The 27288-nt window shown below is 47.0% G+C and overlaps 1 protein-coding gene across 3 annotated transcripts in view; it reads left to right on the top strand.

Moving 5' to 3' along the window:
• The window catches only part of nrxn3b (neurexin 3b), a 547141-nt gene that overhangs the window by 492776 nt on the left and 27077 nt on the right, over window positions 1-27288 (top strand). For all 3 annotated transcript variants that reach the window (XM_029706324.1, XM_029706494.1, XM_029706412.1), the window contains 3 exons: window positions 12163-12252; window positions 14179-14288; window positions 14448-14648. In XM_029706324.1, the coding sequence (XP_029562184.1) occupies window positions 12163-12252; window positions 14179-14288; window positions 14448-14648 (401 nt within the window). The remainder of the gene's footprint in view (window positions 1-12162; window positions 12253-14178; window positions 14289-14447; window positions 14649-27288) is intronic.

The following is a 27288-nucleotide window of genomic DNA, read 5'->3' on the forward strand; positions in this document are numbered from 1 at the left end:
TCTCTTTCTGTGTCTCTCTCTTTCTGTCTCTCCCTCTCTCTCTTTCTGTGTCTCTCTCTGTCTCTCTTTCTGTGTCTCTCGCTCTCTCTCTTTCTGTGTCTCTCTCTGTCTCTCTTTATGTGTCTCTCTCTCGCTGTGTCTCTCTCTCTTTCTGTCTCTCTCTCTATCTGTGTCTCTCTGTCTCTCTTTCTGTGTCTCTCTTTCTGTGTCTATCTCTCTCTTTCTGTCTCTCTCTCACTCTTTCTGTGTCTCTCTCTCTCTCTTTCTGTCTCTCTCTCTCTCTCTTTCTGTGTCTCTCTCTCTCTTTCTGTGTCTCTGTCTCTCTTTCTGTCTCTCTCTCTCTTTCTGTCTCTGTCTCTCTTTCTGTCTCTTTCTCTCCCTCTCTCCCCCTCTCTCTCTCTCTCTCTCTCTGTCTCTCACGCTCTCTGTGTCTCTCTCTGTGTCTCTGTCTCTCTGTGTGTCTCTCTCTCTGTGTGTCTCTCTCTGTGTCTCTCACTCTGTCTTTTTCTCATTCATAATCTCTCTCTCTCTCTGTCTCTCTCTCTCTCCCTTTCTCTGTGCCCTTCTCTCTCTCTCTCTGGTTTCTCTGTTTGTGTGCAGCTCCTCTTGCTCTGTGTTGCTAGTTATTTTTGTCTGTCTTACTCCCTCTCATTCTTCATCTAAAATGTATGTGTATGTTACCCTGTCTAATACTGAGACAATAAACATACCGGGGTAGTTTCTGGTTGTTTTCAATAGGTGGTTCAATGTATTCTGGTTGTTTTCAATAGGTGATCAAATGTATTCTGGTTGGTTTCAATAGGTGATCATATGTATTCTGGTTGTTTTCAATAGGTGGTCTAATGTATTCTGGTTGGTTTCAATAGGTGATCCAATGTATTCTGGTTGTTTTCAATAGGTGATCAAATGTATTCTGGTTGGTTTCAATAGGTGATCATATGTATTCTGGTTGTTTTCAATAGGTGGTCTAATGTATTCTGGTTGGTTTCAATAGGTGATCCAATGTATTCTGGTTGGTTTCAATAGGTGATCCAATGTATTCTGGTGATTTTCAATAGGTGATCCAATGTATTCTGTAAGTATTTTAATCAGTTTGTGCTTTAATTTTGGACAACACCTTTCTGTGTGGGTTTGGGACTTTGAATCAGGAAGTTACTGGACCAAGCCGGGTTGTCATAGCAAAGAGACAGGCAGCAGACAGTAAACAAACACACACACACACACACACACACACACACACACACACCCTTTAATATCACCCAGTCCTCCAGCCTCCCTTTCTCTTTCTGACAAGACCGACAGACAAACGATGCCTTAGTGAGTGAGATAAATACTCATGTACCCTACTGGCCAAACATGATTACCTCTCTATCTCCAACACAATCTCTCTCTTTATCTCTATGTCTCTCTCTCGCTCACTCTCTTTCCTACAGGCCTACAAGCCTATTTTCTCCACATGCACAGAGACACAGAGAAAGAGATAAGCAGCTCCTTTCTCTGCAGCAGCCGCCCCTTAGCCTCTGGTCTAACTCATCCTTTGAACGCCGTCGACAGCTCAGGGCAACATGATAAATGATGATTGCTCTGTCTCTTTGTCTGTCTGAGAGGAGAGGAGATACTGAGGAAAGAGAAGTGCAGTCTGAAATAAAGGGATGGTGAGAGAGTGGAAGAGAGAGAGAGGGGGGTTGAGGGAGGGAGGGATTGAAATAGAGAGAGAGATTGGGAGAGGTTGTGAAGGGGGAAGGAACAGGAGAGAGAAGGAGAGGAGAGAGAAAGGGAGAGGGAGAGGGAGTGAGGCAGGCAGAGATGGAGACAGGGAGAGGGAGAAGGAGTGAGGCAGGCAGAGATGGAGACAGGGAGAGGGAGAAGGAGTGAGGCAGGCAGAGATGGAGACAGGGAGAGGGAGAAGGAGTGAGGCAGGCAGAGATGGAGACAGGGAGAGGGAGAAGGAGTGAGGCAGGCAGAGATGGAGACAGGGAGAGGGAGAAGGAGTGAGGCAGGCAGAGATGGAGACAGGGAGAGGGAGAAGGAGTGAGGCAGGCAGAGATGGAGACAGGGAGAGGGAGAAGGAGCGATGCAGGCAGAGATAGAGACAGGGAGAGGGAGAAGGAGTGAGGCAGGCAGAGATGGAGACAGTGAGAGGGAGAAGGAGTGAGGCAGGCAGAGATGGAGACAGGGAGAGGGAGAAGGAGTGAGGCAGGCAGAGATGGAGACAGGGAGAGGGAGAAGGAGTGAGGCAGGCAGAGATGGAGACAGGGAGAGGGAGAAGGAGTGAGGCAGGCAGAGATGGAGACAGGGAGAGGGAGAAGGAGCGATGCAGGCAGAGATAGAGACAGGGAGAGGGAGAAGGAGTGAGGCAGGCAGAGATGGAGACAGGGAGAGGGAGAAGGAGCGAGGCAGGCAGAGATGGAGACAGGGAGAGGGAGAAGGAGCGAGGCAGGCAGAGATGGAGACAGGGAGAGGGAGAAGGAGTGAGGCAGGCAGAGATGGAGACAGGGAGAGGGAGAAGGAGTGAGGCAGGCAGAGATGGAGACAGGGAGAGGGAGAAGGAGTGAGGCAGGCAGAGATGGAGACAGGGAGAGGGAGAAGGAGTGAGGCAGGCAGAGATGGAGACAGGGAGAGGGAGAAGGAGTGAGGCAGGCAGAGATGGAGACAGGGAGAGGGAGAAGGAGTGAGGCAGGCAGAGATGGAGACAGGGAGAGGGAGAAGGAGCGAGGCAGGCAGAGATGGAGACAGGGAGAGGGAGAAGGAGTGAGGCAGGCAGAGATGGAGACAGGGAGAGGGAGAAGGAGCGAGGCAGGCAGAGATGGAGACAGGGAGAGGGAGAAGGAGTGAGGCAGGCAGAGATGGAGACAGGGAGAGGGAGAAGGAGTGAGGCAGGCAGAGATGGAGACAGGGAGAGGGAGAAGGAGTGAGGCAGGCAGAGATGGAGACAGGGAGAGGGAGAAGGAGTGAGGCAGGCAGAGATGGAGACAGGGAGAGGGAGAAGGAGTGAGGCAGGCAGAGATGGAGACAGGGAGAGGGAGAAGGAGTGAGGCAGGCAGAGATGGAGACAGGGAGAGGGAGAAGGAGCGAGGCAGGCAGAGATGGAGACAGGGAGAGGGAGAAGGAGCGATGCAGGCAGAGATGGAGACAGGGAGAGGGAGAAGGAGTGAGGCAGGCAGAGATGGAGACAGGGAGAGGGAGAAGGAGCGATGCAGGCAGAGATAGAGAGAGGGAGAGTTCTAGGTAATAGATGAAGAATGATACAGTAGAGGACAGTGAGGGTGAGCTGGGCAGACAGACAAGACAGTGAGAGTGAGGTTGACAGACAGACAAGTGAGAACAGTGAGATTGAAGTTGACAGACAGACAAGAGAGGACAGTGAGAGTGAGGTTGACAGACAGACAAGAGAGAACAGTGAGATTGAAGTTGACAGCCAGATAGGAGAAGACAGTGATTTTGACAGAAAGACAAAAGAGGATAATGAAGGTAAAGTTGACAGACAAACAGAAGAGGACAGTGAGGGTAAAGTTGACAGACAGACATGAGAGGACAGTGATGGTTAAGTTGACTGACAGCCAGTAGAGGAAAGTGAGGGTGAAATTGACAGACAGATAGGAGAGGACAATGAGGCTGAAGTTGACAGACATACATGAGAGGACAGTGAGGAGGATATAGTTGCCAGACATACAGGAGAGGACAGTGAGGGTAAAGTTGACCGACAGACAGGAGATGACAGTGAGGATAAAGTTGACTGACAAACATAAAAGTACACTGAGGGTGAAGTTGACTGAAAGACAGAAAAGGACTGTGAGGGTGAGGATGAGTTGGCAGACTGACAGGATAGAATAGTGAGGTTGCAGTTGTCAGAAAGGAGAGGGGAGTGAGATTAAGTTTAACAGACAGGAGAGGACAATGACGGTAAAGTTGACAGACAGGAGAGGACAGTGATGGTGAAGTTGACAGACAGACAGAAAAGGACAGTGAAGGCTAAGTTGACTCACAAACTGAAGAGGACAGTGAAGGTGCGGTTGAGAAACAGACAGGAAAGGACAGTGAGAGCAGACAGACAAAAGAGGACAGTGAGGGTAAAGTTGACAGACAGACAGGAGAGGACAGTGATGGTTAAGTTGACTGACAGTAGAGGACAGTGAGGATGAGGTTGACAGACAGGAGAGGACAGTGAAGGTGAAGTTGACAGACAGGGGATGACACTGAGGGTGAAGTTGACAGAAAGACAGAAGAGGACAGTGAGTGTGAAGTTGACAGACAGGAGAGGACACTGAGTGTGAAGTTGACAGACAGAAATGTGAGGACAGTGAGGGTGAAGTTGACAGACAGGAGAGGACAGTGAGGGTGAAGTTGACAGACAGAAAGGTGAGGACAGTGAGAATGAAGTTGACAGAAAGACAGGAGAGGACAGTGAGTGTGAAGTTGACAGACAGGAGAGGACACTGAGGGTGAAGTTGACAGACAGAAAGGTAAGGACAGTGAGGGTGAAGTTGACTGACAGTAGAGGACAGTGATGGTTAAATTGACTGACAAGAGAGGACAGTGAGGATGAAGTTGACAGAAAGGAGAGGACAGTGAGGGTGAAGTTGACAGACAGGAGAGGACAGTTAGGGTGAAGTTGACAGACAGCAGAGGACACTGAGGGTGAAGTTGACAGACAGAAAGGTGAGGACAGTGAGGGTGAAGTTGACAGAAAGACAGGAGAGGACAGTGAGTGTGAAGTTGACAGACAGGAGAGGACACTGAGTGTGAAGTTGACAGACAGAAATGTGAGGACAGTGAGGGGGAAGTTGACAGACAGGAGAGGACAGTGAAGGTGAAGATGACAGACAGAAAGGTGAGGACAGTGAGGATGAAGTTGACAGAAAGACAGGAGAGGACAGTGAGTGTGAAGTTGACAGACAGGAGAGGACACTGAGGGTGAAGTTGACAGACAGAAAGGTAAGGACAGTGAGGGTGAAGTTGACTGACAGTAGAGGACAGTGATGGTTAAATTGACTGACAAGAGAGGACAGTGAGGATGAAGTTGACAGAAAGGAGAGGACAGTGAGGGTGAAGTTGACAGACAGGAGAGGACAGTGAGGGTGAAGTTGACAGACAGGAGAGGACAGTGAGGGTGAAGTTGACAGACAACAGAGGACACTGAGGGTGAAGTTGACAGACAGAAAGGTGAGGACAGTGAGGGTGAAGTTGACAGATACACAGGAGAGGACAGTGAAGGCTAAGTTGACTCACAAACTGAAGAGGACAGTGAAGGTGAAGGTGAGAAACAGACAGACAAACAGAAGAGGACAGTGATGGTTAAGTTGACTTAAAGTAGAGGACGGTGAGGTTGACAAACAGTAGAGGACAGTGAGAATGAAGTTGACAGACAGGAGAGGACAGTGAGGGTGAAGTTGAGAAACAGACAGGAAAGGACAGTGAGAGTGAAGTTGACTGACAGACAGACAGAAGAGGACAGTGAGGGTACAGTTGACAGACAGACTTGAGAGGACAGTGATGATTAACTTGACTGACAGCCAGAAGAGGACAGTGAGGGTGAATATTCACAGACAGATAGGAGAGGACAGTAGGGTGAAGTTGGCAGACAGGAGAGGACAGTAGGGTGAAGTTGACAGACAGGCGAGGACAGTGAGGGTGAAGTTGATAGACAGGAGAGGACAGTGAGGGTGAAGTTGACAGACAGAGAGGACAGTGAGGGTGAGGGTTAACTGACCGACAGAAGAGGACAATGAGGCTGAAGTTGACAGACATACAGGAGAGGACAGTGAGGGTAAAGTTGACTGACAAACAGAAAAGTACACTGAGGGTGAAGTTGAATGAAAGACAGAAGAGGACTGTGAGGGTTAAGTTGATTCACAGACTGGAGAGGACAGTGAGGGTGAGGATGAATTGGCAGACTGATAGGATAGGATAGTGAGGGTGAGGCTGACTGACAGACAGAAGACGACAGTGAGGTTGCAGTTGACAGACAGGAGAGGGGAGTGAGGTTAAGTTTAACAGACAGGAGAGGACAATTAGGGTGAAGGAGGCAGACTGACAGGAGAGGACAATGAGGACAAAGTTGGCGGACAGGAGAGGACAGTGATGGTGAAGTCGACAGACAGGAGAGGACTTTGAGGGTGAAGTTGACAGACATACAGGAGAGGACAGTGAGTGTAAAGTTCACAGACAGACATTAGATGACAGTGGGTGAAGTTGACAGACAGGAGAGGACAGTGAGGGTAAAGTTGACAGACAGTAGAGGACAGTGAGAGTGAAGTTGACAGACAGGGGAGGACAGGGGTGTGAAGTTGAGAGACAGATGAGATGACAGTTAGGGTAAAGTTGACAGACAGACTGGAGATGACAGTGAGGGTTAACTTGACTGACAGACAGAAGAGAACAGTGAGGGTGAGGTTGATAGACAGGAGATTGCAGGGAGGGTGATGTTGACAGACAGAAGAGGACTGTGAAGGTAGGGTTGACAGACAGACAGAAGAGGACAGTGAAGGTGAGGTTGACAGACAGGAGAACAGAGGGTAGATTAGAAGTAAGGTCAGTAGATGGGAGGCGAACGATGGTTATAACCTGAAGTTTTTCAGAACGGCTAAAAGCAGAGGTTTTAGACAGGATGGATGGAGAGGGTATCAAATCTTCTTCCGTTTTCACGGAGTTTATACGCCCTCGGCATCGAGTGATGGCCTCCTGACTGTCACCGTGACGATGTGTGTTCTCACTGAAACACTTCCATCAGGAGGGGAGAAATTCACATATTGTTTTGGCTGCTGTGAAGAATTGGAATCACACATATACACACAAGCAGACACAGTTTTAGAGTTACACCTACACTTAGAACCACTACCCTAGTAATACAAGTTGTTTCTGCTTTCATCTTAATTTCAAACATGTTCTCAACACGTACCTATATAAATCCATGTGAGGGCCTCTCAACAGACACCATGAAGACGATATAGACAACAAATAAAAACATGGAAAAGGAGGGAAGAACTGAGAGAAAAATTGTGATATAGTCAGTATTGTGGGTACTGTCTGTTTACACCTGGGGGCAGGGAGGGAGGGAGGGAGGGAGGGAGGGAGGGAGGGAGGGAGGGAGGGAGGGAGGGAGGGAGGGAGGGACAGGAAGACATTGAGGGAGAGAGAGCGAGAAAAGAAGAAGACATGGAGGGAGAGAGCGAGAGAAGTGGCATAGTCAGTATTGTAGGTGCGTGCTTCTGTTTGCACCTGGGGGCACTCCCTTGCTCTTCAAACAGTCGACCAGGGTCTCCCTCTATCTGTCCAGGGAGGCTGCTGCCTCTCAGTCTCCACAACGCGTCTGGATCAAAGGCACTGAGAACCCTGCTCTTCGGCTGTCTCTATAGGAGAGCTGTTTTTGACTCCAGATAGAACCCTTTTGGATTCCATGTAGAACCCTCTGTGAAAAGGGTTCTACCTAGAACCAAAAAGGGTTCTTCAAAAGGTTATCTTATGGGGACAGCTGAAGAACCCTTTTAGGTTCTAAATATAACCTTTTTTGCAAAGAGTTGTAGTGCTTGTCAGAGAGCAGCCCTTCCATCTTCATTTACATTCCCCTCCTTTCTTCCTCCTCCCCTCCTCCTCTCGTCCCCTCCTCTTCTCCTGCCCCTACCAACACCCACGCTCCCTCTCAGCCCTTTCTAACCTGAACACTTTGAAGCCACACAGTTTTTTCTCTCTTAAGAAATATTAAAAGAAAAGCAGAAAAAACACAGAAAGAGAGGAAGAGAGGGTGAGAGAGACTCCCAAACAGCCATTAGTTAATGTGTTATGTGTTCTCCTCTAACCATAGTTAGGGGGGATATATGATTGAGCTGAGTTGATAGGGGGTCTTCCCGCGGAACTGAAACATGTTATGTCGTTATCATATCCGAGATTTATCCTCTGAGAACATTTGACTCAGCGAGTGTGCTGCGATTTATTATTAAAAAAGATGTGTTAAAGGCCCATTGGAGTCAAAAATGTGATTTTCATGTGTTTTATATATAATTCCACACTATGAGGTTGGAATAATATTGTGAAATTTTGAAAATAATGTTAATACCCTTTAAGTGTAAGAGCTGTTTGAAAAGACTGCCTGAAATGTCAGCCTATTTTGGAGGGATGGCGTTTTGGCCTGCCTGGTGACATTACCAGGCGGTAAATTAGTTGATAAGAAGATAGTTCCAAACCTCTCTGCCAATAACAGCTAGTTTTCAGTTTTCCCCTCCCCACATTCTTAGCAAATGTCTCTTTGCTAAGAATCTATTTTGTTTTCTTTTTTTTACCATTTTAATTGCAAACAATCACAGTAAGGTACTTAATTGTTACCCAGAAATGATTTGATGTTGAGATAAAAATGGCTGCATTGGGTCTTTAAGTATATTCACTATATTCACGCTTTTGAAGTCTCGCACTTCCTATTATCAACTCCAAAAAGCTGCAGTCAATGTATTATGTATTCCTTCTGTACCTTGAAACAGTGTCAAAGTGTCTTTGTTTCTCCAAAACATCCTCATCGAGGAAAGGAGTGACATCATTTCACTTCCTACATTATTCAGTACAAACTTCACAGACAGTAGTATCTCTGTCTGTTTGAAAACACAAAGCCATATTTGATCCCCCAAAATTGATAGTAGAAGTGTATCACTGAATGCATGGATAAAGCCTCACAATGTCATCCACATGCATAAGAAGGATGAGAATTGGCCATTGCATATATTCTATATGTTTAGCATATTATACAATCACAGGCTCATACATTAGAGATATAGCTTAGCCTATAGATATTTATCTTGAAAATAGTACAGAGAGAGCGATGAGAAAGCAGCAAGATTTGTGACCTGTTGCCACAAGAAAAGGTCAACCAGTGAAGAACAAACACCATTGTAAATACAACCCATATTTATATTTATTTAATTTCCCTTTTGTACTTTCACCATTTGCACATCGTTACAACACTGTATCTAGAAATAATATGGAACTTCTGTATTGTTGATTTCACTTTTTTTATTATCTACTTCACTTGCTTTGGCAATGTTAACATAATGTTTCCCATGCCAACAAAGCCCTTGAATTGAATTGATTTGAGAGAGAGAAAGAGGGAGACGGAGAGAGAGGGAGAGAGGGAGAGGGAGGGAGAGAGAGGGAGGGAGAGAGAGGGAGAGGGAGGGAGACGGAGGGAGACGGAGGGAGAGAGAGGGAGAGAGGGAGACGGAGGGAGAGAGAGGGAGGGAGAGAGGGAGAGGGAGGGAGACGGAGGGAGGGAGAGTGAGGGAGACGGAGGGAGAGGGAGGGAGAGGGAGGGAGACGGAGAGAGAGGAAGACGGAGGGAGAGGGAGGAAGAGGGAGGGAGGGAGAGTGAGGGAGACGGAGGGAGAGGGAGGGAGAGGGAGGGAGACGGAGGGAGAGAGAGGGAGAGAGGGAGACGGAGGGAGAGAGAGGGAGAGGGAGAGGGAGGGAGAGAGAGGGAGAGGGAGGGAGACGGAGGTAGACGGAGGGAAAGAGAGGGAGAGAGGGAGACAGAGGGAGAGAGAGGGAGGGAGAGGGAGGGAGAGAGTGGAAGACGGAGGGAGGGAGAGTGAGGGAGACGGAGGGAGAGGGAGGGAGAGGGAGGGAGACAGAGAGAGAGGAAGAGGGAGGGAGGGAGAGTGAGGGAGACGGAGGGAGAGAGAGGGAGAGAGGGAGAGAGAGGGAGAGGGAGGGAGAGGGAGTGAGAGAGAGGAAGACGGAGGGAGGGAGAGAGAGAGGGAGGGAGACGGAGGGAGAGAGAGGGAGAGGGAGGGAGACGGAGGGAGACGGAGGGAGAGAGAGGGAGAGAGGGAGACGGAGGGAGAGAGAGGAAGACGGAGGGAGGGAGAGTGAGGGAGACGGAGGGAGAGGGAGGGAGAGGTAGGGAGACGGAGAGAGGGAGGGAGGGAGAGGGAGGGAGACGGAGGGAGAGAGAGGGAGAGAGGGAGAGAGAGGGAGAGAGGGAGAGGGAGGGAGAGGGAGTGAGAGAGGGAGACGGAGGGAGAGAGAGGGATAGGGAGGGAGACGGAGGGAGACGGAGGGAGAGAGAGGGAGAGAGGGAGACGGAGGGAGAGAGTGGAAGACGGAGGGAGGGAGAGTGAGGGAGACGGAGGGAGAGGGAGGGAGGGAGAGGGAGGGAGACGGAGAGAGGGAGAGAGGGAGAGGGAGGGAGAGGGAGGGAGAGAGAGGGAGAGGGAGGGAGGGAGAGAGAGGGAGACAGGGAGACAGAGGGAGAGAGAGGGAGGGAGAGGGAGGGAGAGAGTGGAAGACGGAGGGAGGGAGAGTGAGGGAGAGGGAGGGAGAGGGAGGGAGAGGGAGGTAGACGGAGGTAGACGGAGGGAGAGAGGGAGACGGAGGGAGAGAGAGGAAGACGGAGGGAGGAGAGTGAGGGAGACGGAGGGAGAGGGAGGGAGAGGGAGGGAGACGGAGAGAGGGAGAGAGGGAGAGGGAGGGAGAGGGAGGGAGAGAGAGGGAGAGGGAGGGAGAGAGAGGGAGAGAGGGAGACAGAGGGAGATAGAGGGAGGGAGAGGGAGGGAGAGAGTGGAAGACGGAGGGAGGGAGAGTGAGGGAGATGGAGGGAGAGGGAGGGAGAGGGAGGGAGACGGAGAGAGAGGAAGACGGAGGGAGATGGAGGGAGAGGGAGGGAGACGGAGAGGGAGGGAGGAAGAGGGAGGGAGGGAGAGTGAGGGAGACGGAGGGAGAGGGAGGGAGAGGGAGAGAGAGGAAGACGGAGGGAGGGAGAGAGAGGGAGACGGAGGGAGGGAGAGTGAGGGAGACGGAGGGAGACGGAGGGAGAGGGAGGGAGACGGAGGGAGAGAGAGGGAGAGAGAGGAAGACGGAGGGAGGGAGAGAGAGGGAGACGGAGGGAGAGGGAGGGAGACGGAGGGAGAGAGAGAGAGAAGGAGAGGGAGGGAGATGGAGGGAGATTGTACTGTGTAAAATACAAAGCCCTGCTGGATATATTCATCAGATAAGAGTTATTCCTCCTGCTCAAACATGTTCACTTCAGTCTCAGAGTTATTCCTCCTGCTCAAACATGTTCACTTCAGTCTCAGAATTATTCCTCCTGCCAGAACACACTCTCTTCAGTCTCAGAGCAGCAACCAGGGTATCACTCTAACAGAGAAACCTCACACTACGTCCGTAATTACACACACGCACACACACACACACATGCACGCACACACACACGCACGCACTACACCCTTAATCACACACACACACTAACACACACATGCAAACACACACATACACACTACACTCATAATCACACAAACTCATGCGCACCACGCACATACAGACACACAGACACACACACTCAGACACACTCCTACACCACCTGGTAATAATGTCATCTGTATGCTGTGTCAAATCTCTGTCATCAGGGGACTTTTCTCCCAACAGGTTTGCAGCTCCGCAAATCACCTATTTTATTTCACTCCTTCGCTACCTATTTCCCCTCCTTCTCTCCAAAATACTTGTTAAACTGACTTGTTCCTTGGCCGCTTGAAATGTAAGAGCAGGGTTGTGTATCAAATGGAACCCTATTCTCTATATAGTGCACTACTTTTGCACTTTTGTGTAAAAAGTAGTGCACTATATAGGGAATAGGTTGCCATTGGGGACACAATTCAAGTGTTCAGGTGTTGTCCAGTGGGAAAAGTGATTCAAAATCACGTCTGATATATCTGTTCCTGAGTAGGGCTGTTCAGACATGCAAACCTATTTAACATACTGATCTTTTTCCCTTCACATCTGTTGAGGTTTAATAAATTCAGGTTTTATGTAGATTGAAATGTGGAATGTATTGTTCAACACAAATGAATGCACAGACGATGGAATGATTTTTCCAGGTTCTTTGTGTGTTCTGTTCTCAAGGACGTGGCGTTACAGGATTGTTGTCTATGTTTATTTATTTGAAACCAAGCTTTGCTCAAGTAGACCATTGACTGTCCAATATTCTCAAAAATCTTATTTTACCAAGTTTTCTAAATTAAACAACTAAATATTTATGTTGAAATTCCGCAAAACAATTTTTTACTTTTCATTATAAACAACGCTAAACCATTTTTCTAAATCGGTGTCTAAATGTGAATGATGATTGTTTGACAGTTGCTTTTGCCGACTGTTTTAAGTTTTTCTCTAAACTTTCAAACTTTAAAGGACCAAGCGACGTTGAGCGCTATCAAATGGCTAATAAGAAAATCCCATTCAATTATAAGAGGCCGGTAGAAGATTGGCTGCAGGAGAAAGGTAAACCTTTTACCAGATCTTGTAGAATATTCTGGAATGTTTTTGTTTTCTTGTCATGTCATTGGCTTGTTTCCCCTCAATCCTTCTAGAATGGATCCACAACAATTCCTTTTTAAACCCATTAAACCATAATTAAACTAAACTTACTGTCAATTGTATTTTGTTCGTTTTTCCTTTTTTTTGTTGCCATTCCCTTTTTGTCATCATGTTTAAATTCAGTTCGAATTTTGAATCATTGAAGCTGACCAGTTATTAAAGGGACTGGTGTAATCCACAAACAATACATGATCAAATCTGATGTGTTACAACCAATAGTTGTACTTTGCTAAAAGAAACACAAATTTCCCTGCTAAAAGCTCCTATAATATTTGTGGACAAACTTAACAGAGAGTGTATGTTTGTTTGAGTTGGAGCTCTAAACTAACTTCCAGGCTCTATTTTGTGGTGTTATTCCTACGACAGTGGTTTGACACATCCAACCGAAGCATTCCCCTTGTTTTGGTGACAGTAATATACAGTAATTGGGACCTATTGTTCTAACTCAACTCAGCACTAACATGAGCCTATCACTGTGTAGCCTGCCCTGAAATAGACTGCAATGGAATAGAAATGTTGGAATTAAATGGTCTGCTTTCATTCCACACAGTCTTTTACTGTTCATTGTCTAGTCGCTACCTCACTAGCGTTTATTACAATGGAGAGGTTTAATGGAGAATTGTGCTCCCGATATGCTCCGATTCTTACTAATTTTCCTGCTTGACATAATATCATTATAAACTACATTTAAAGTTCATTGCCTAAACTTGCTAAGATGATTATAAAGTCCCTTTAACAACGTCTAAAAACACAAAGCAGTTTCTGATCCTATTAGCATGCACTACATGCATGGATCAACATAATATTTATTTTTATGTTACGATAATATGAGATTTATTTCCCTTTTCATTTCATGCCCAATGTATTGTAATTGTGAATGTGACAAATGCAATGAGCCTGCAGTGCTGTGTGTGTGTGTGTTATGGAAATTTGATTTCCAATTAGGATTCCCCTGTATTTCCGAGCGTTATTTGTATATTTCATTTCAGAACTAATGCATGAGCAATGTGTTTTGACTGCGATGGTTTAACTCCCGTTTAATGAAGTTTACAGTGGATTACATGACATGTACGGCAGTCTATTAGTTGCATTTTATCACATTATGTTTCAAAACAAAGGTCTTACTCGTTTTCTTTTAAATAATTGAACTCCGTGATTATATTGCGTTGTTCAGGGGATTACAAATGCAGTGAATGTTTCTGTTTTCATGTGTCAAAGATCTTTTCCAAAAACACTTAACTGACCTTACTTTCAATTGTTTATTTATAAACAGATCTGGGTTCAAATAAATGTGTATTTGAGTATCTGGTATTTAATATACTTTTTATTTGTGTATTTTCAAATACACAGTCCAAAACAAGTAGCTGTATTTGAGTATTTTAATGGTTATTTAAAAAATAAAAAATAAAAATAAGAAAGTATACCAAATTGTATTTGAGAGTATTTTCAAATACTTATTTCAAATACTGTTTTCAAATACATCGGAGTGTATTTGAGCATTTTCCAATACTTTCCAAGTGTATTTCCAAATACCTTAAAATATTCAAGTGATATATTTTAAATAGTATTTGAACCCAGGTCTGATACAGCCAATTAAAACATCGACACGTTAAATATGCATCAGTCGAGATGCATTGACACATCACACCTTAACGCACACTAACTTCCAGCGCTTGTCCCCAGATGAACATTAGAGGTAAAGCATTATAAATGCAGTAAAACCAACGTATGGACAATATGAGTGTAGACTACTTAAACGAATCAAGTACAACCAATTTAAGTGCATTGTAATGGTGTTCTTCCTGCTGTCCCCCTCCCATCTCCTCTCAGGCCGGCAGCTCACCATCTTCAACACCCAGGCGGCCATCTCTATAGGCGGTAATGACCGTAAACGTCCCTACCAGGGCCAGCTGTCCGGCCTCTACTACAACGGACTAAAGGTATGATTCATTGACTGATTTGATAAATAAAAGTCAAAAGAAATCCACTCCAGCTGAAAATGCCGTAATGGGTGGACTGGCAGCCATTTTGAGTGTACACATATAATTAAAGCAGGAAGTAAAATCTAATTCTAATTCTATAGTTTATCCTATTCTAAGGTCCTCAACATGGCCGCCGAAGGTCACGCCAACATCAAGGTGAACGGGAGCGTCCGATTGGTGGGTGACATGCCCACCAGTAGGGGTGCTGCCCGCACCACCACCTCTGTGCCACCTGAGATGTCCACCACCTTCATAGAGACCACTACGACTCTGTCTACGACCACCACGAGGAAACAGCGCTCCCCACCCACCATTCAGGTATGGGTAGGGGAAGATGGGGGGGAAAAGGGAATTGATCAGGGAGGGAGTGTGAAAGATTAGTGGAGGGAAATGTGTGATGTTACATCATGTTACCTGTTGGACACGCAGTGCATTCGGAAAGTATTCAGACCCCTTGACTTTTTCCACATTTTGTTACATTATAGCCTTATTCTAAAATGTATAGATTTTTTTTCCCCTCAATCTACACACAATACCCCATAATGACAAAGTGAAAACAGTTTTTTAGAAATGTTTGCAAGTTTATTAAAAATACAAAACAGAAATACCTTATTTTAATTGTATTGTTTTTTTATTTCACCTTTATTTAACCAGGTAGGCCAGTTGAGAACAAGTTCTCATTTACAACTGCAACCTGGCCAAGATAAAGCAAAGCCGTGTGACACAAACAACAACACAGAGTTACACATGGAATAAACAAAAATATGGTCAATAACACAATAGAAAATTCTATATACATTGTGTGCAAATGAAGTAAGATTACAATTTCGCAAATTAACACTGGAGTGATAGATGTGCAGAAGATGAATGTCCAAGTAGAAAACATGGGGTGCAAAGGAGCAAAAATATATATATATATATATTAAATAAAATCAATAACAATATGGGGATGAGACAGTTGGATGGGCTATTTACAGATGGGCTATGTACAGGTGCAATGATCTGTATGCTGCTCTGATAGCTGATGCTTAAAGTTAGTGAGGGAGATATGAGTCTCTAGCTTCAGTGATATTTGCAATTCATTCCAGTCATTGGCAGCAGAGAACCGGAAGGAAAGGCGGCCAAAGGAGGAATTGGCTTTTGGGGGAGACCAGTGAAATATACCTGCTGGAGCGCATGCTATGGGTGGGTGCTGCTATGGTGACCAGTGAGCTGAGATAAGGCAGAGCTTTACCTAGCAAGGACTTATAGATGACCTGGAGCCAGTGGGTTTGGTGACAAATATGAAGCGAGGGCAAGCCAATGAGAGCACACAGCGTGCAGTGGTGGGTATCATATGGGGCTTTGGTGATGAAACGGATGGCACTGTGATAGACTGCATCCAATTTGCTGAGTAGAGTGTTGGAGGTTATTTTGTAAATAACATCGTCGAAGTCAAGGATCGGTAGGATAGTCAGTTTTACGAGGGTATGTTTGGCAGCATGAGTGAAGGATGCTTTGTTGCGAAATAGGAAGCTGATTCTAGATTTAATTTTGGATTGGAGATGCTTAATATGAGTCTGGAAGGAGAGTTTACAGTCTAACCAGACACCTAAGTATTTGTAGTTGTCCACATATTCTAAGTCAGAACCATCCAGAGTAGTGATGCTAGGTGGGCGTGCAGGTGCGTGCAGCGATCGGTTGAAGAGCATGCATTTAGTTTTACATGCATTTAAGAGCAGTTGGAGGCCACGGAAGGATGGCGTTGATGCCTGTCTGGAGGTTAGTTAACACAGCATCCAAAGAAGGGCCAGAAGTATACAGAATGGTGTTGTCTGCGTAGAGGTGGATCAGAGAATCACCAGCCGCAAGAGCGACATCATTGATGTATACAGAGAAAAGAGTCGGCCTGAGAATTCATCCCTGTGGCACCCCCATAGAGACTGCCAGAGGTCCGGACAACAGGCCCCCCGATTTGACACACTGAACTATCTGAGAAGAAGTTGGTGAACCAGGCAAGGGAGTCATTTGAGAAACCAAGGCTGTTGAGTCTGCTGATAAGAATGCGGTGATTGACAGAGTTGAAAGCCTTGGCCAGGTCGATGAATACGGCTCCACAGTATTGTCTTTTGTAGATGGCGATTATGATATTGTTTAGGACCTTGAGCGTGGCTGAGGTGCACCCATGACCAGCTCGGAAACCAGATTAAATAGCGGAGAAGGTACAGTGGGATTCGAAATGGTTGGTGATCTGTTTGTTAACTTGGCTTTCGAAGACCTTAGAAAGGCAGGGTAGGATTGATATTGGTCTGTAACGGTTTGGGTCTAGAGTGTCTCCCCCTTTGAAGAGGAGGATGACCGAGACAGCTTTCCAATCTTTGGGGATCTCAGACGATACGAAAGAGAGGTTGAACAGGCTAGTAAAAGGGGTTGAAACAATTGCGGCGGATAATTTTAGAAAGAGAGAGTCCAGATTGTCTAGCCCAGCTGATTTGTAGGGGTCCAGATTTTGCAGCTCTTACAGAAGATCAGCTGTCTGGATTTGGGTGAAGGAGAAATGGGGGAGGCTTGGGCAAGTTGCTGTGGGGGGTGCAGAGCTGTTGACCGGGGTAGGGGTAGCCTGTTGGAAAGCAAGGCAAGCTGTAGAAAAATGACATTACTTACTTATTTATATAGGTATTCAGATACTTTTTCTAAGATACTTATTTGAGCTCAGGTGTATCCTGTTTCCATTGATCATCCTTGAGATGTTTCTACAACTTGATTGGAGTCCACCTATGGTAAATGCAATTTATTGGATGTGATTTGGAAAGACACACATGTCTATATAGGGTCCTACAGTTGACACTGCATGTCAGAGAAAAAACCAAGCCATGAGGTCGAAGGAATTGTCCAAGGAGCTCGGAGATAGCATTGTGTTGAGGCACGTATATCTGGGGAAGGGTACAAAAAAATGTCTGAAGCATTGAAGGTCCCCAAGAACACAGTGGCCTCCATTATTCTTAAATGGAAGAAGTTTTGAACCACCAAGACTCTTCCTGGAGCTGGCCACCTGGCCAAACTGAGCAATCGGATGAGAAGGGGGGTCAGGGAGGTGACCAAGAGCCCAATTGTCACTCTGACAGAGCTCTACAGTTCCTCTGGGAGAACCTTCCAGAAGGTGGATGGGAGAACCTTCCAGAAGGACAACCATCTCTGCAGCACTCCACTAATCAGGCCTTTATGGTAGAGTTTGCCAAAAGGCACCTAAAGGACTCTCAGACCATGAGAAACAAGATTCTCTGGTCTGATGAAAACAAGATTGAACTCTTTGGCCTAAATTCTAAGCAACACGTCTGGAGGACACCTGGCACCATCCCTACGGTGAAGCATGGTGGTGGCAGCATCATGCTGTGGGGATGTTTTTCAGTGTCAGGGACTGGAAGACTAGTCAGGATCGAGGGAAAAGAACAGAGAGATCCTTCATGAAAACTTGCTCCAGAGTGCTCAGGACCTCAGAATGGGGCGATGGTTCACTTTCTAACAGGACAACGACCCTAAACACACAGCCAAGACAACGCAGGAGTGGCTTCAGGGCAAGTGTCTGAATGTTCTTGAGTGGCCCAGTCAGATCACGGACTTGAACATAATCGAACATCTCTGGAGAGACCTGAAAATAGCTGAGCAGCAACGCTCCCCATCCAACCTGACAGAGCTTGAGAGGATCTGCGAAGGAAAATGGGAGAAACTCCCCAAATACAGGTGTGCCAAGCTTGTAGCATCATACCCCAAAAGCCGCAAGGAAGGCTGTAATCACTGTTAAAGGTGCCTCAACAAAGTACTGAGTAAAGGGTCTGAAAAATTATTTCAATGTCATATTTCAGTTTCATATTTTAATAAAATGTGCACACACAAAAAAAATGTTTTTGCTTTGTCACTATGGGGTATTGTGTGTAGATTGATGTGGATTTTGGAATAAGGCTGTAATGTAACAAAATGTGGAAAACGTCAAGGGGTCTGAATACTTTCTGAATGTAATATACTAAGAGGATTAGTATAATTATACCAAGTAGACAGTCAAGTAAGTATTGGCATCTTGAAAAGGGTTTTAGTTCTGTTTCAATTACTGTTGTCCACATGACTACTTCTGCTGCCAACCATGCGGCTCATGGTTTAAGCGATTCCTTTATTTGCCAGGTTTGGGGATTTGAGCTCTTCTCCTTGCTTGGTTTATCATGGATTGTATATATGTATCACTGTAGCAGAGGATTGGATATATGTATCACAGTGGCAGAGGATTGGATATATGTATCACCGTAGCAGAGGATTGGATATATGTTTCACAGTGGCAGAGGATTGGATACATGTATCACAGTGGCGATTGATTGGATACATGTTTCACAGTGGCGATTGATTGGATACATGTTCCACAGTGGCATATGATTGGATATATGTTTCACAGTGGCAGAGGCTTGGATATATGTTTCACAGTGGCAGAGGATTGGATATATGTTTCACAGTGGCAGAGGCTGGAATATATGTTTCACAGTGGCAGAGGATTAGATACATTGTTCACAGTGGCAGAGGATTGGATACATGTTTCACAGTGGCAGAGGATTAGCTACATGTTTCACAGTGGCAGAGGATTGGATACATGTTTCACAGTTGCAGAGGATTGGATATATTGTTCACAGTGGCAGAGGATTAGATATATGTTTCACAGTGGCAGAGGATTAGATACATTGTTCACAGTGGCAGAGGATTGGATACATGTTTCACAGTGGCAGAGGATTGGATATATGTTTCACAGTGGCAGAGGATTGGATACATGTTTCACAGCAGCAGAGGATTAGATACATGTTTCACAGTGGCAGAGGATTAGGTACATGTTTCACAGTGGCAGAGGATTGGATACATTGTTCACAGTGGCAGAGGATTAGGTACATGTTTCACAGTGGCAGAGGATTGGGTACATGTTTCACAGTGGCAGAGGATTGGGTACATGTTTCACAGTGGCAGAGGATTGGATACATGTTTCACAGCAGCAGAGGATTAGATACATGTTTCACAGTGGCAGAGGATTAGGTACATGTTTCACAGTGGCAGAGGATTGGGTACATGTTTCACAGTGGCAGAGGATTGGGTACATGTTTCACAGTGGCAGAGGATTGGATACATGTTTCACAGTGGCAGAGGATTGGATACATGTTTCATAGTTGCAGAGGATTGGATACATGTTTCACAGTGGCAGAGGATTGGATACATGTTTCACAGTTGCAGAGGATTGGATACATGTTTTACATTGGCAGAGGATTAGATAAATGTTTCACAGTGGCAGAGGATTAGATAAATGTTTCACAGTGGCAGAGGATTAGATAAATGTTTCACAGTGGCAGAGGATTGAAACACTTCTCCCGAGTCAGTCCTATACAGACTTGGTTTCACTTCCTCTTAGCCTCATAAAAATTCAACCCATCGACTGGACTTTCCCATTCAATGTAATGCTTAGAGTGGCGTTCTAGGGATTCAATATATATGCCTAGTCTGTCCTGTCAGCTCTGGGGATGGGGATGGGTCACCACTCCCCCAAATGGCACGCTATTCCCTTTATAGCGCCCTACTTTTGACCAGGGCTCTGGACTCTGCTCAAAAGTAGTACGTAGGGAATAGGGTGCCATTCGGGAAACAACCTGTCCTTTACTGTCTCGCTGCCTCCTCTCGGCCCCACCATGCCATGCAACCCTGTATAACGAAGGGTTTTGTGAAAAAGCATTGTGAATGTAAGCCAATGAATGTCTCCGGCTTGCCAAGAAAGTAATCACGCTGAGCTTTGTTTTGATGCTTGGAGGACAGATTGAATTGGCAGTGTTCGTACTAGCCATAACTCTCCCAACAGCCCCGGAGCAATGGGGCCAACCAACAGACAATCAATCAATCAAATGTAATAATAAAGCCCTTTTTACATCATTAGATGTCACAAAGTGCTTAGACAGAAACCCAGCCTTAAACCCCAAACAGCAAGCAATGCTGATGTAGAAGCACGGTGGCTATGGAAAACTCCCTAGAAAGGCAGGAACCTAGGAAGAAACCTAGAGAGGAACCAGGCTCTGAGGGGTGGCCAGTCCTCTTCTGGCTGTGCCGGGTGGAGATTATAAGATTACATGGCCATTTAAGGCCAGATTGTTCTTCAAGATGTTCAAACGTTCACAGATGACCAGCAGGGTCAAATAATAATCACAGTGGTTGTAGAGGGTGCAACAGGTCAGTACTTTAGGGGTAAAAGTCATTTGGCTTTTCATAGCCGAGCATTCAGAGGTCGAGACAGCAGGTGCGGTATAGAGAGAGAGACAAAAACAGCAGTTTCGGGACAAGGTAGAATGTAGGGTGAACAGGTCAGGGTTCCCTAGCCGCAGGCAGAACAGTTGAACCTGGAGCCGCAGCACAACCAGTTGGACTGGGGACAGCCAGGAGTCATCAGGCCAGGTAATCCTGAGGCATGGTCCTAGGGCGTAAGTCCTCCGAGACGGGAGGGAGAATTAGAGGGAGCATACTTAAATTCACACAAGACAGCAGATAAGACAGAAGATTTACACCAGATATAACAGACACCAGCACTGTTAAACAAATTATCCAACGCCTCAATAATAATGACCTCTCGTGTCAAAACTGCCTGTTGCAGCGAGCGCCTGCATAGAGGTAAAGAGAGGTAAAAAGCTCTGGGTATAGGGTATAAGATGGTCTGGATATAGGGAATAGGATGGTCTGGATATAGGGAATAGGGTGGTCTGGATATAGGGAATAGGGTGGTCCAGGTGTAGGGAATAGGGTGGTCCAGGTGTAGGGAATAGGGTGGTCCAGGTGTAGGGAATAGGATGGTCTGGATATAGGGAATAGGATGGTCTGGATATAGGGAATAGGATGGTCTGGATATAGGGAATAGGATGGTCTGGATGTAGGGAATAGGATGGTCTGGATGTAGGGAATAGGGTGGTCTAGGTGTAGGGAATAGGATGGTCTGGATATAGGGAATAGGATGGTCTGGATATAGGGAATAGGATGGTCTGGATGTAGGGAATAGGGTGGTCTGGATATAGGGAATAGGATGGTCTGGATGTAGGGAATAGGATGGTCTGGATGTAGGGAATAGGGTGGTCTGGATGTAGGGAATAGGGTGGTCTAGGTGTAGGGAATAGGGTGGTCTGGATGTAGGGAATAGGATGGTTTGGATGTAGGGAATAGGATGGTCTGGATGTAGGGAATAGGGTGGTCCAGGTGTAGGGAATAGGATGGTCTGGATGTAAGGAATAGGATGGTCTGGATGTAGGGAATAGGGTGGTCTAGGTGTAGGGAATAGAATGGTTTGGATGTAGGGAATAGGATGGTCTGGATGTAGGGAATAGGGTAGTCTGGATATAGGGAATAGGGTGGTCTGGATGTAGGGAATAGGGTGGTCTAGGTGTAGGGAATAGAATGGTCTGGATGTAGGGAATAGGGTGGTCTGGATGTAGGGAATAGGATGGTCTGGATGTAGGGAATAGGATGGTCTGGATATAGGGAATAGGGTGGTCTGGATATAGGGAATAGGGTGGTCTGGATGTAGGGAATAGGGTGGTCTAGGTGTAGGGAATAGAATGGTCTGGATGTAGGGAATAGGGTGGTCTAGGTGTAGGGAATAGAATGGTCTGGATGTAGGGAATAGGGTGGTCTTGGTGTAGGGAATAGGATGGTCTGGATGTAGGGAATAGGATGGTCTGGATATAGGGAATAGGGTGGTCTGGATATAGGGATTAGGGTGGTCTGGATGTAGGAAATAGGATGGTCTGGATGTAGGGAAAAGGGTGGTCTGGATGTAGGGAATAGGATGGTTTGGATATAGGGAATAGGGTGGTCTGGATATAGGGAATAGGGTGGTCTGGATATAGGGAATAGGGTGGTCTGGATATAGGGAATAGGGTGGTCTGGATATAGGGAATAGGGTGGTCTGGATATAGGGAATAGGGTGGTCTGGATGTAGGGAATAGGATGGTCTGGATATAGGGAATAGGGTGGTCTGGATATAGGGAATAGGATGGTCTGGATGTAGGGAATAGGATGGTCTGGATGTAGGAAATAGGATGGTCTGGATGTAGGGAATAGGGTGGTCTGGATGTAGGAAATAGGATGGTCTGGATGTAAGGAATAGGATGGTCTGGATGTAGGGAATAGGGTGGTCTAGGTGTAGGGAATAGAATGGTCTGGATGTAGGGAATAGGGTGGTCTGGATGTAGGGAATAGGGTGGTCTGGATGTAGGGAATAGGGTGGTCTGGATATAGGGAATAGGATGGTCTGGATGTAGGGAATAGGATGGTCTGGATGTAGGGAATAGGATGGTCTGGATATAGGGAATAGGGTGGTCTGGATGTAGGGAATAGGGTGGTCTGGATGTAGGGAATAGGGTGGTCTGGATGTAGGGAATAGGGTGGTCTGGATGTAGGGAATAGGATGGTCTGGATGTAGAGAAAAGGGTGGTCTGGATGTAGGGAATAGGGTGGTCTGGATGTAGGGAATAGGGTGGTCTGGATGTAGGGAATAGGGTGGTCTGGATGTAGGGAATAGGTTGGTCTGGATGTAGGGAATAGGATGGTCTGGATGTAGGGAATAGGGTGGTCTGGATGTAGGGAATAGGATGGTCTGGATGTAGAGAAAAGGGTGGTCTGGATGTAGGGAATAGGGTGGTCTGGATGTATGGAATAGGATGGTCTGGATATAGGGAATAGGGTGGACTGGATGTAGGGAATAGGGTGGTCCAGGTGTAGGGAATAGGATGGTCTGGATGTAGAGAATAGGGTGGTCTGGATATAGGGAATAGGGTGGTCTGGATGTAGGGAATAGGGTGGTCTAGGTGTAGGGAATAGGATGGTCTGGATGTAGGGAATAGGGTGGGCATCAATAGAGCATTGTGCTGGTGCCATCCTGCGGATTCAGATCCATTTGTCTCTCCTGCCTGTCTCTTCTGCGTGTCTCCTCTGCCTGTCTCCCCTGCCTGTCTCGCCTGCCTGTCTCACCTACCTGTCTCACCTGCCTGTCTCCCCTACCTGTCTCCCCTGCCTGTCTCCCTTGCCTGTATCTCCTGCCTGTCTCTCCTGTCTGTTTTGCCTGCATGTCTCGCCTGCCTGTCTCCCCTGCCTGTCTCTCCTGCCTATAAACCCTGCCTGTCTCTCCTGCCTGTATCCCCTGCCTGTCTCGCCTGCCTGTCTTGCCTGCCTGTCTCATCTGCCTGTCTCTGCTGCCTGTCTCTGCTGCCTGTCTCCCCTGCCTGCCTGCTGCATCAACAAGGTCACCGTGGAAGATAGGATACCCAGTATTATTATGGAGAAATATAGTGTTTTATATCACACACTATCACAAGGCTGTCCGTATCACAAAAACAGGTCATAAACGACGTCTTTATGAGACCACATCTTTTCAAAGTAGAATACTGTTATATTATGGTGACTCTGATACCAAGCATACAAATGAACAAATGTGCGTAAAAAGCAGGTTGGCAAGTCAAGTTGATTTTAATGCTTATTGACCAGACTGATCTCCATAGGCATGGGGTATCTTACAGTAGTCTCTCTCTAACTATCTCTAACGTCTGGAGGAGCTCCCAATAAGTTGTTTTCTTGCTTTTCTCTTGACTATTTCAAGTAACTCTTCAAGTCCAAGGGATGTAGCCATTTTGATTCACACTGTTGTGTCACAGTGTTGTGAATTCATTTTCTGGGGCTGTGGTTTACAGATCCCTGGTTGACTGTAAACTATGTGGCGTGAGAGCTACTGTAAGAGACATGAGATGAGGAGAGAACCTCTAGAGGTTGGCAGTTGGCACATTGTGATGTTGTGGTACTGCAGAGGCTTGCTAGGCCCCTGGCTGTGAGTGTGTGTGAGATCGAGAAAAACAGAGAGAGAGAAAGACCGAAAGAGAACATAAATAAAAAGGGAGAGACTGAATTGGGGATATTTTGGTCAGTCTTTCTGACACTCTCTGGCATGACATGCTATCCAGGTCCCACGAGGTGTTGGATCACATTTCATCTGTGGATCAACACAACTGCAGAAAGAGACTGAGAGAGACAGAGAAAAAAAGAGAGAGAGAGAGAGAGAGAGAGAAAGAGAGAGAGAGAGAGAGAGAGATGCGAAGTAGAGGATAGATAGAGAGAGAGAGAGATGCGGGGTAGCAAATAGATAGAGAGAGAGATGTGGGGTAGCAGATATAGAGAGAGAGGTGCGGGGTAGAAGATATAGAGAGAGAGGTGCAGGGTAGCAGATATAGAGAGAGAGGTGCGGGGTAGTAGATATAGAGAGAGAGGTGCGGGGTAGCAGATATAGAGAGAGAGGTGCGGGGTAGCAGATATAGAGAGAGAGGTGCGGGGTAGCAGAAATAGAGAGAGAGGTGCGGGGTAGCAGATACAGAGAGAGAGGTGCGGGGTAGCAGATAGATAGAGAGAGAGGTGCGGGTAGCAGATATAGAGAGAGAGGTGCGGGGTAGCATATAGATAGAGAGAGAGAGAGAGAGAGAGAGAGAGGTGCGGGGTAGAAGATATAGAGAGAGAGGTGCGGGGTAGCAGATATAGAGAGAGAGGTGCGGGGTAGTAGATATAGAGAGAGAGGTGCGGGGTAGCAGATATAGAGAGAGAGGTGCGGGGTAGTAGATATAGAGAGAGAGGTGCAGGGTAGCAGATATAGAGAGAGAGATGCGGGGTAGCATATAGATAGAGAGAGAGAGAGAGAGAGAGGTGCGGGGTAGAAGATATAGAGAGAGAGGTGCGGGGTAGCAGATATAGAGAGAGAGGTGCGGGGTAGTAGATATAGAGAGAGAGGTGCGGGGTAGCAGATATAGAGAGAGAGGTGCGGGGTAGCAGATATAGAGAGAGAGGTGCGGGGTAGTAGATATAGAGAGAGAGGTGCGGGGTAGCAGAAATAGAGAGAGAGGTGCGGGGTAGCAGATACAGAGAGAGAGGTGCGGGGTAGCAGATAGATAGAGAGAGAGGTGCGGGTAGCAGATATAGAGAGAGAGGTGCGGGGTAGCAGATAGATAGAGAGAGGTACGGGGTAGCAGATATAGAGAGAGAGGTGCGGGGTAGCAGATATAGAGAGAGAGGTGCGGGGTAGCAGATATAGAGAGAGAGGTGCGGGGTAGCAGATATAGAGAGAGAGGTGCGGGGTAGGAGATATATAGAGAGAGGTACGGGGTAGCAGATATAGAGAGAGAGGTGCGGGGTAGCAGATATAGAGAGAGAGGTGCGGGGTTGCAGATATAGAGAGAGAGGTGCGGGGTTGCAGATATAGAGAGAGAGGTGCGGGGTAGCAGATATAGAGAGAGAGGTGCGGGGTAGCAGCTATAGAGAGAGAGGTGCGGGGTAGTAGCTAGATAGAGAGAGAGGTGCGGGGTAGCAGCTATAGAGAGAGAGGTGCGGGGTAGCAGCTATAGAGAGAGAGGTGCGGGGTAGCAGATATAGAGAGAGAGGTGCGGGGTAGTAGCTAGATAGAGAGAGAGGTGCGGGGTAGCAGCTATAGAGAGAGAGGTGCGGGTTAGCAGTTAGATAGAGAGAGAGGTGTGGGGTAGCTGCTATAGAGAGAGAGGTGCGGGGTAGCAGATAGATAGAGAGAGAGGTGCGGTAGCAGATATAGAGAGAGAGGTGCGGGGTAGAAGATAGATAGCGAGAGAGGTGCGGGGTAGGAGGTATAGAGAGAGAGGTGCGGGGTAGCAGATATAGCGAGAGAGGTGCGGGGTAGCAGATATAGAGAGGTGCGGGGTAGAAGATATAGAGAGAGAGGTGCGGGGTAGAAGATATAGAGAGAGAGGTGCGGGGTAGAAGATATAGAGAGAGAGGTGCGGGGTAGAAGATATAGAGAGAGGTGCGGGGTAGCAGATATAGAGAGAGAGGTGCGGGTAGCAGATATAGAGAGAGAGGTGCGGGGTAGCAGATATAGAGAGAGAGGTGCGGGGTAGCAGATATAGAGAGAGAGGTGCGGGGTAGCAGATATAGAGAGAGAGGTGCGGGGTAGAAGATATAGAGAGAGAGGTGCGGGGTAGCATATATAGAGAGAGCGGTGCGGGGTAGAAGCTATAGAGAGAGAAGTGCGGGGTAACAGGTATAGAGAGAGAGATGCGGGGTAGTAGATATAGAGAGAGAGGTGCGGGGCAGCAGATATAGAGAGAGCGGTGCGGGGTAGCAGATATAGAGAGAGAGGTGCGGGGTAGAAGATAGATAGAGAGAGGTGCGGGGTAGAAGATAGATAGACAGAGAGAGAGGTGCGGGGTAGCAGATAGATAGAGAGAGAGATATGTGCGGGGTAGGAGAGAGAGAGAGAGAGGTGCGGGGTAGAAGAGATAGAGAGCGGTGCGGTGTAGCAGATAGAGAGAGAGAGAGAAAAGCGGGGTAGCAGAGAGAGAGAGAGAGAGAGATGCGGGGTAGCAGATAGAGAGAGAGGTGCGGGGTAGCAAAAAGAGAGAGAGAGAGAGAGATATGTGCGGGGTAGGAGAGAGAGAGAGATGCGGGGTAGAAGATGGAGAGAGAGAGAGAGGTGCGGGGTAGAAGATAGAGAGAGAGAGAGGTGCGGGGTAGCAGATAGAGAGAGAGGTGCGGGGTAGCAGATAGAGAGAGAGAGAGATGCGGGGTAGAAGATAGAGAGAGAGGTGTGGGGTAAAAGATAGAGAGAGAGGTGCGGGGTAGCAGGGAGAGAGAGAGAGAGAGAGAGAGAGAGAGAGAGATGCGGGGTAGCAGAGAGAGAGAGATGCGGGGTAGCAGAGAGCGAGAGAGAGAGAGAGAGAGAGAGAGAGAGAGAGAGAGAGAGAGAGAGAGAGAGAGACGTGCGGGGTAGCAGATAGATAGAGAGAGAGAGAGAGGTGCGGGTAGAAGATAGATAGAGAGAGAGAGAGAGGTGCAGGGTAGAAGATAGATAGAGAGAGAGAGAGGTGCAGGGTATCAGAGAGAGAGAGAGAGAGGTGCAGGGTAGCAGAGAGAGAGAGAGAGA

This window comes from Salmo trutta, chromosome 1 (genome assembly GCF_901001165.1).
Source record: "Salmo trutta chromosome 1, fSalTru1.1, whole genome shotgun sequence".
Taxonomy (NCBI): domain Eukaryota; kingdom Metazoa; phylum Chordata; class Actinopteri; order Salmoniformes; family Salmonidae; genus Salmo; species Salmo trutta.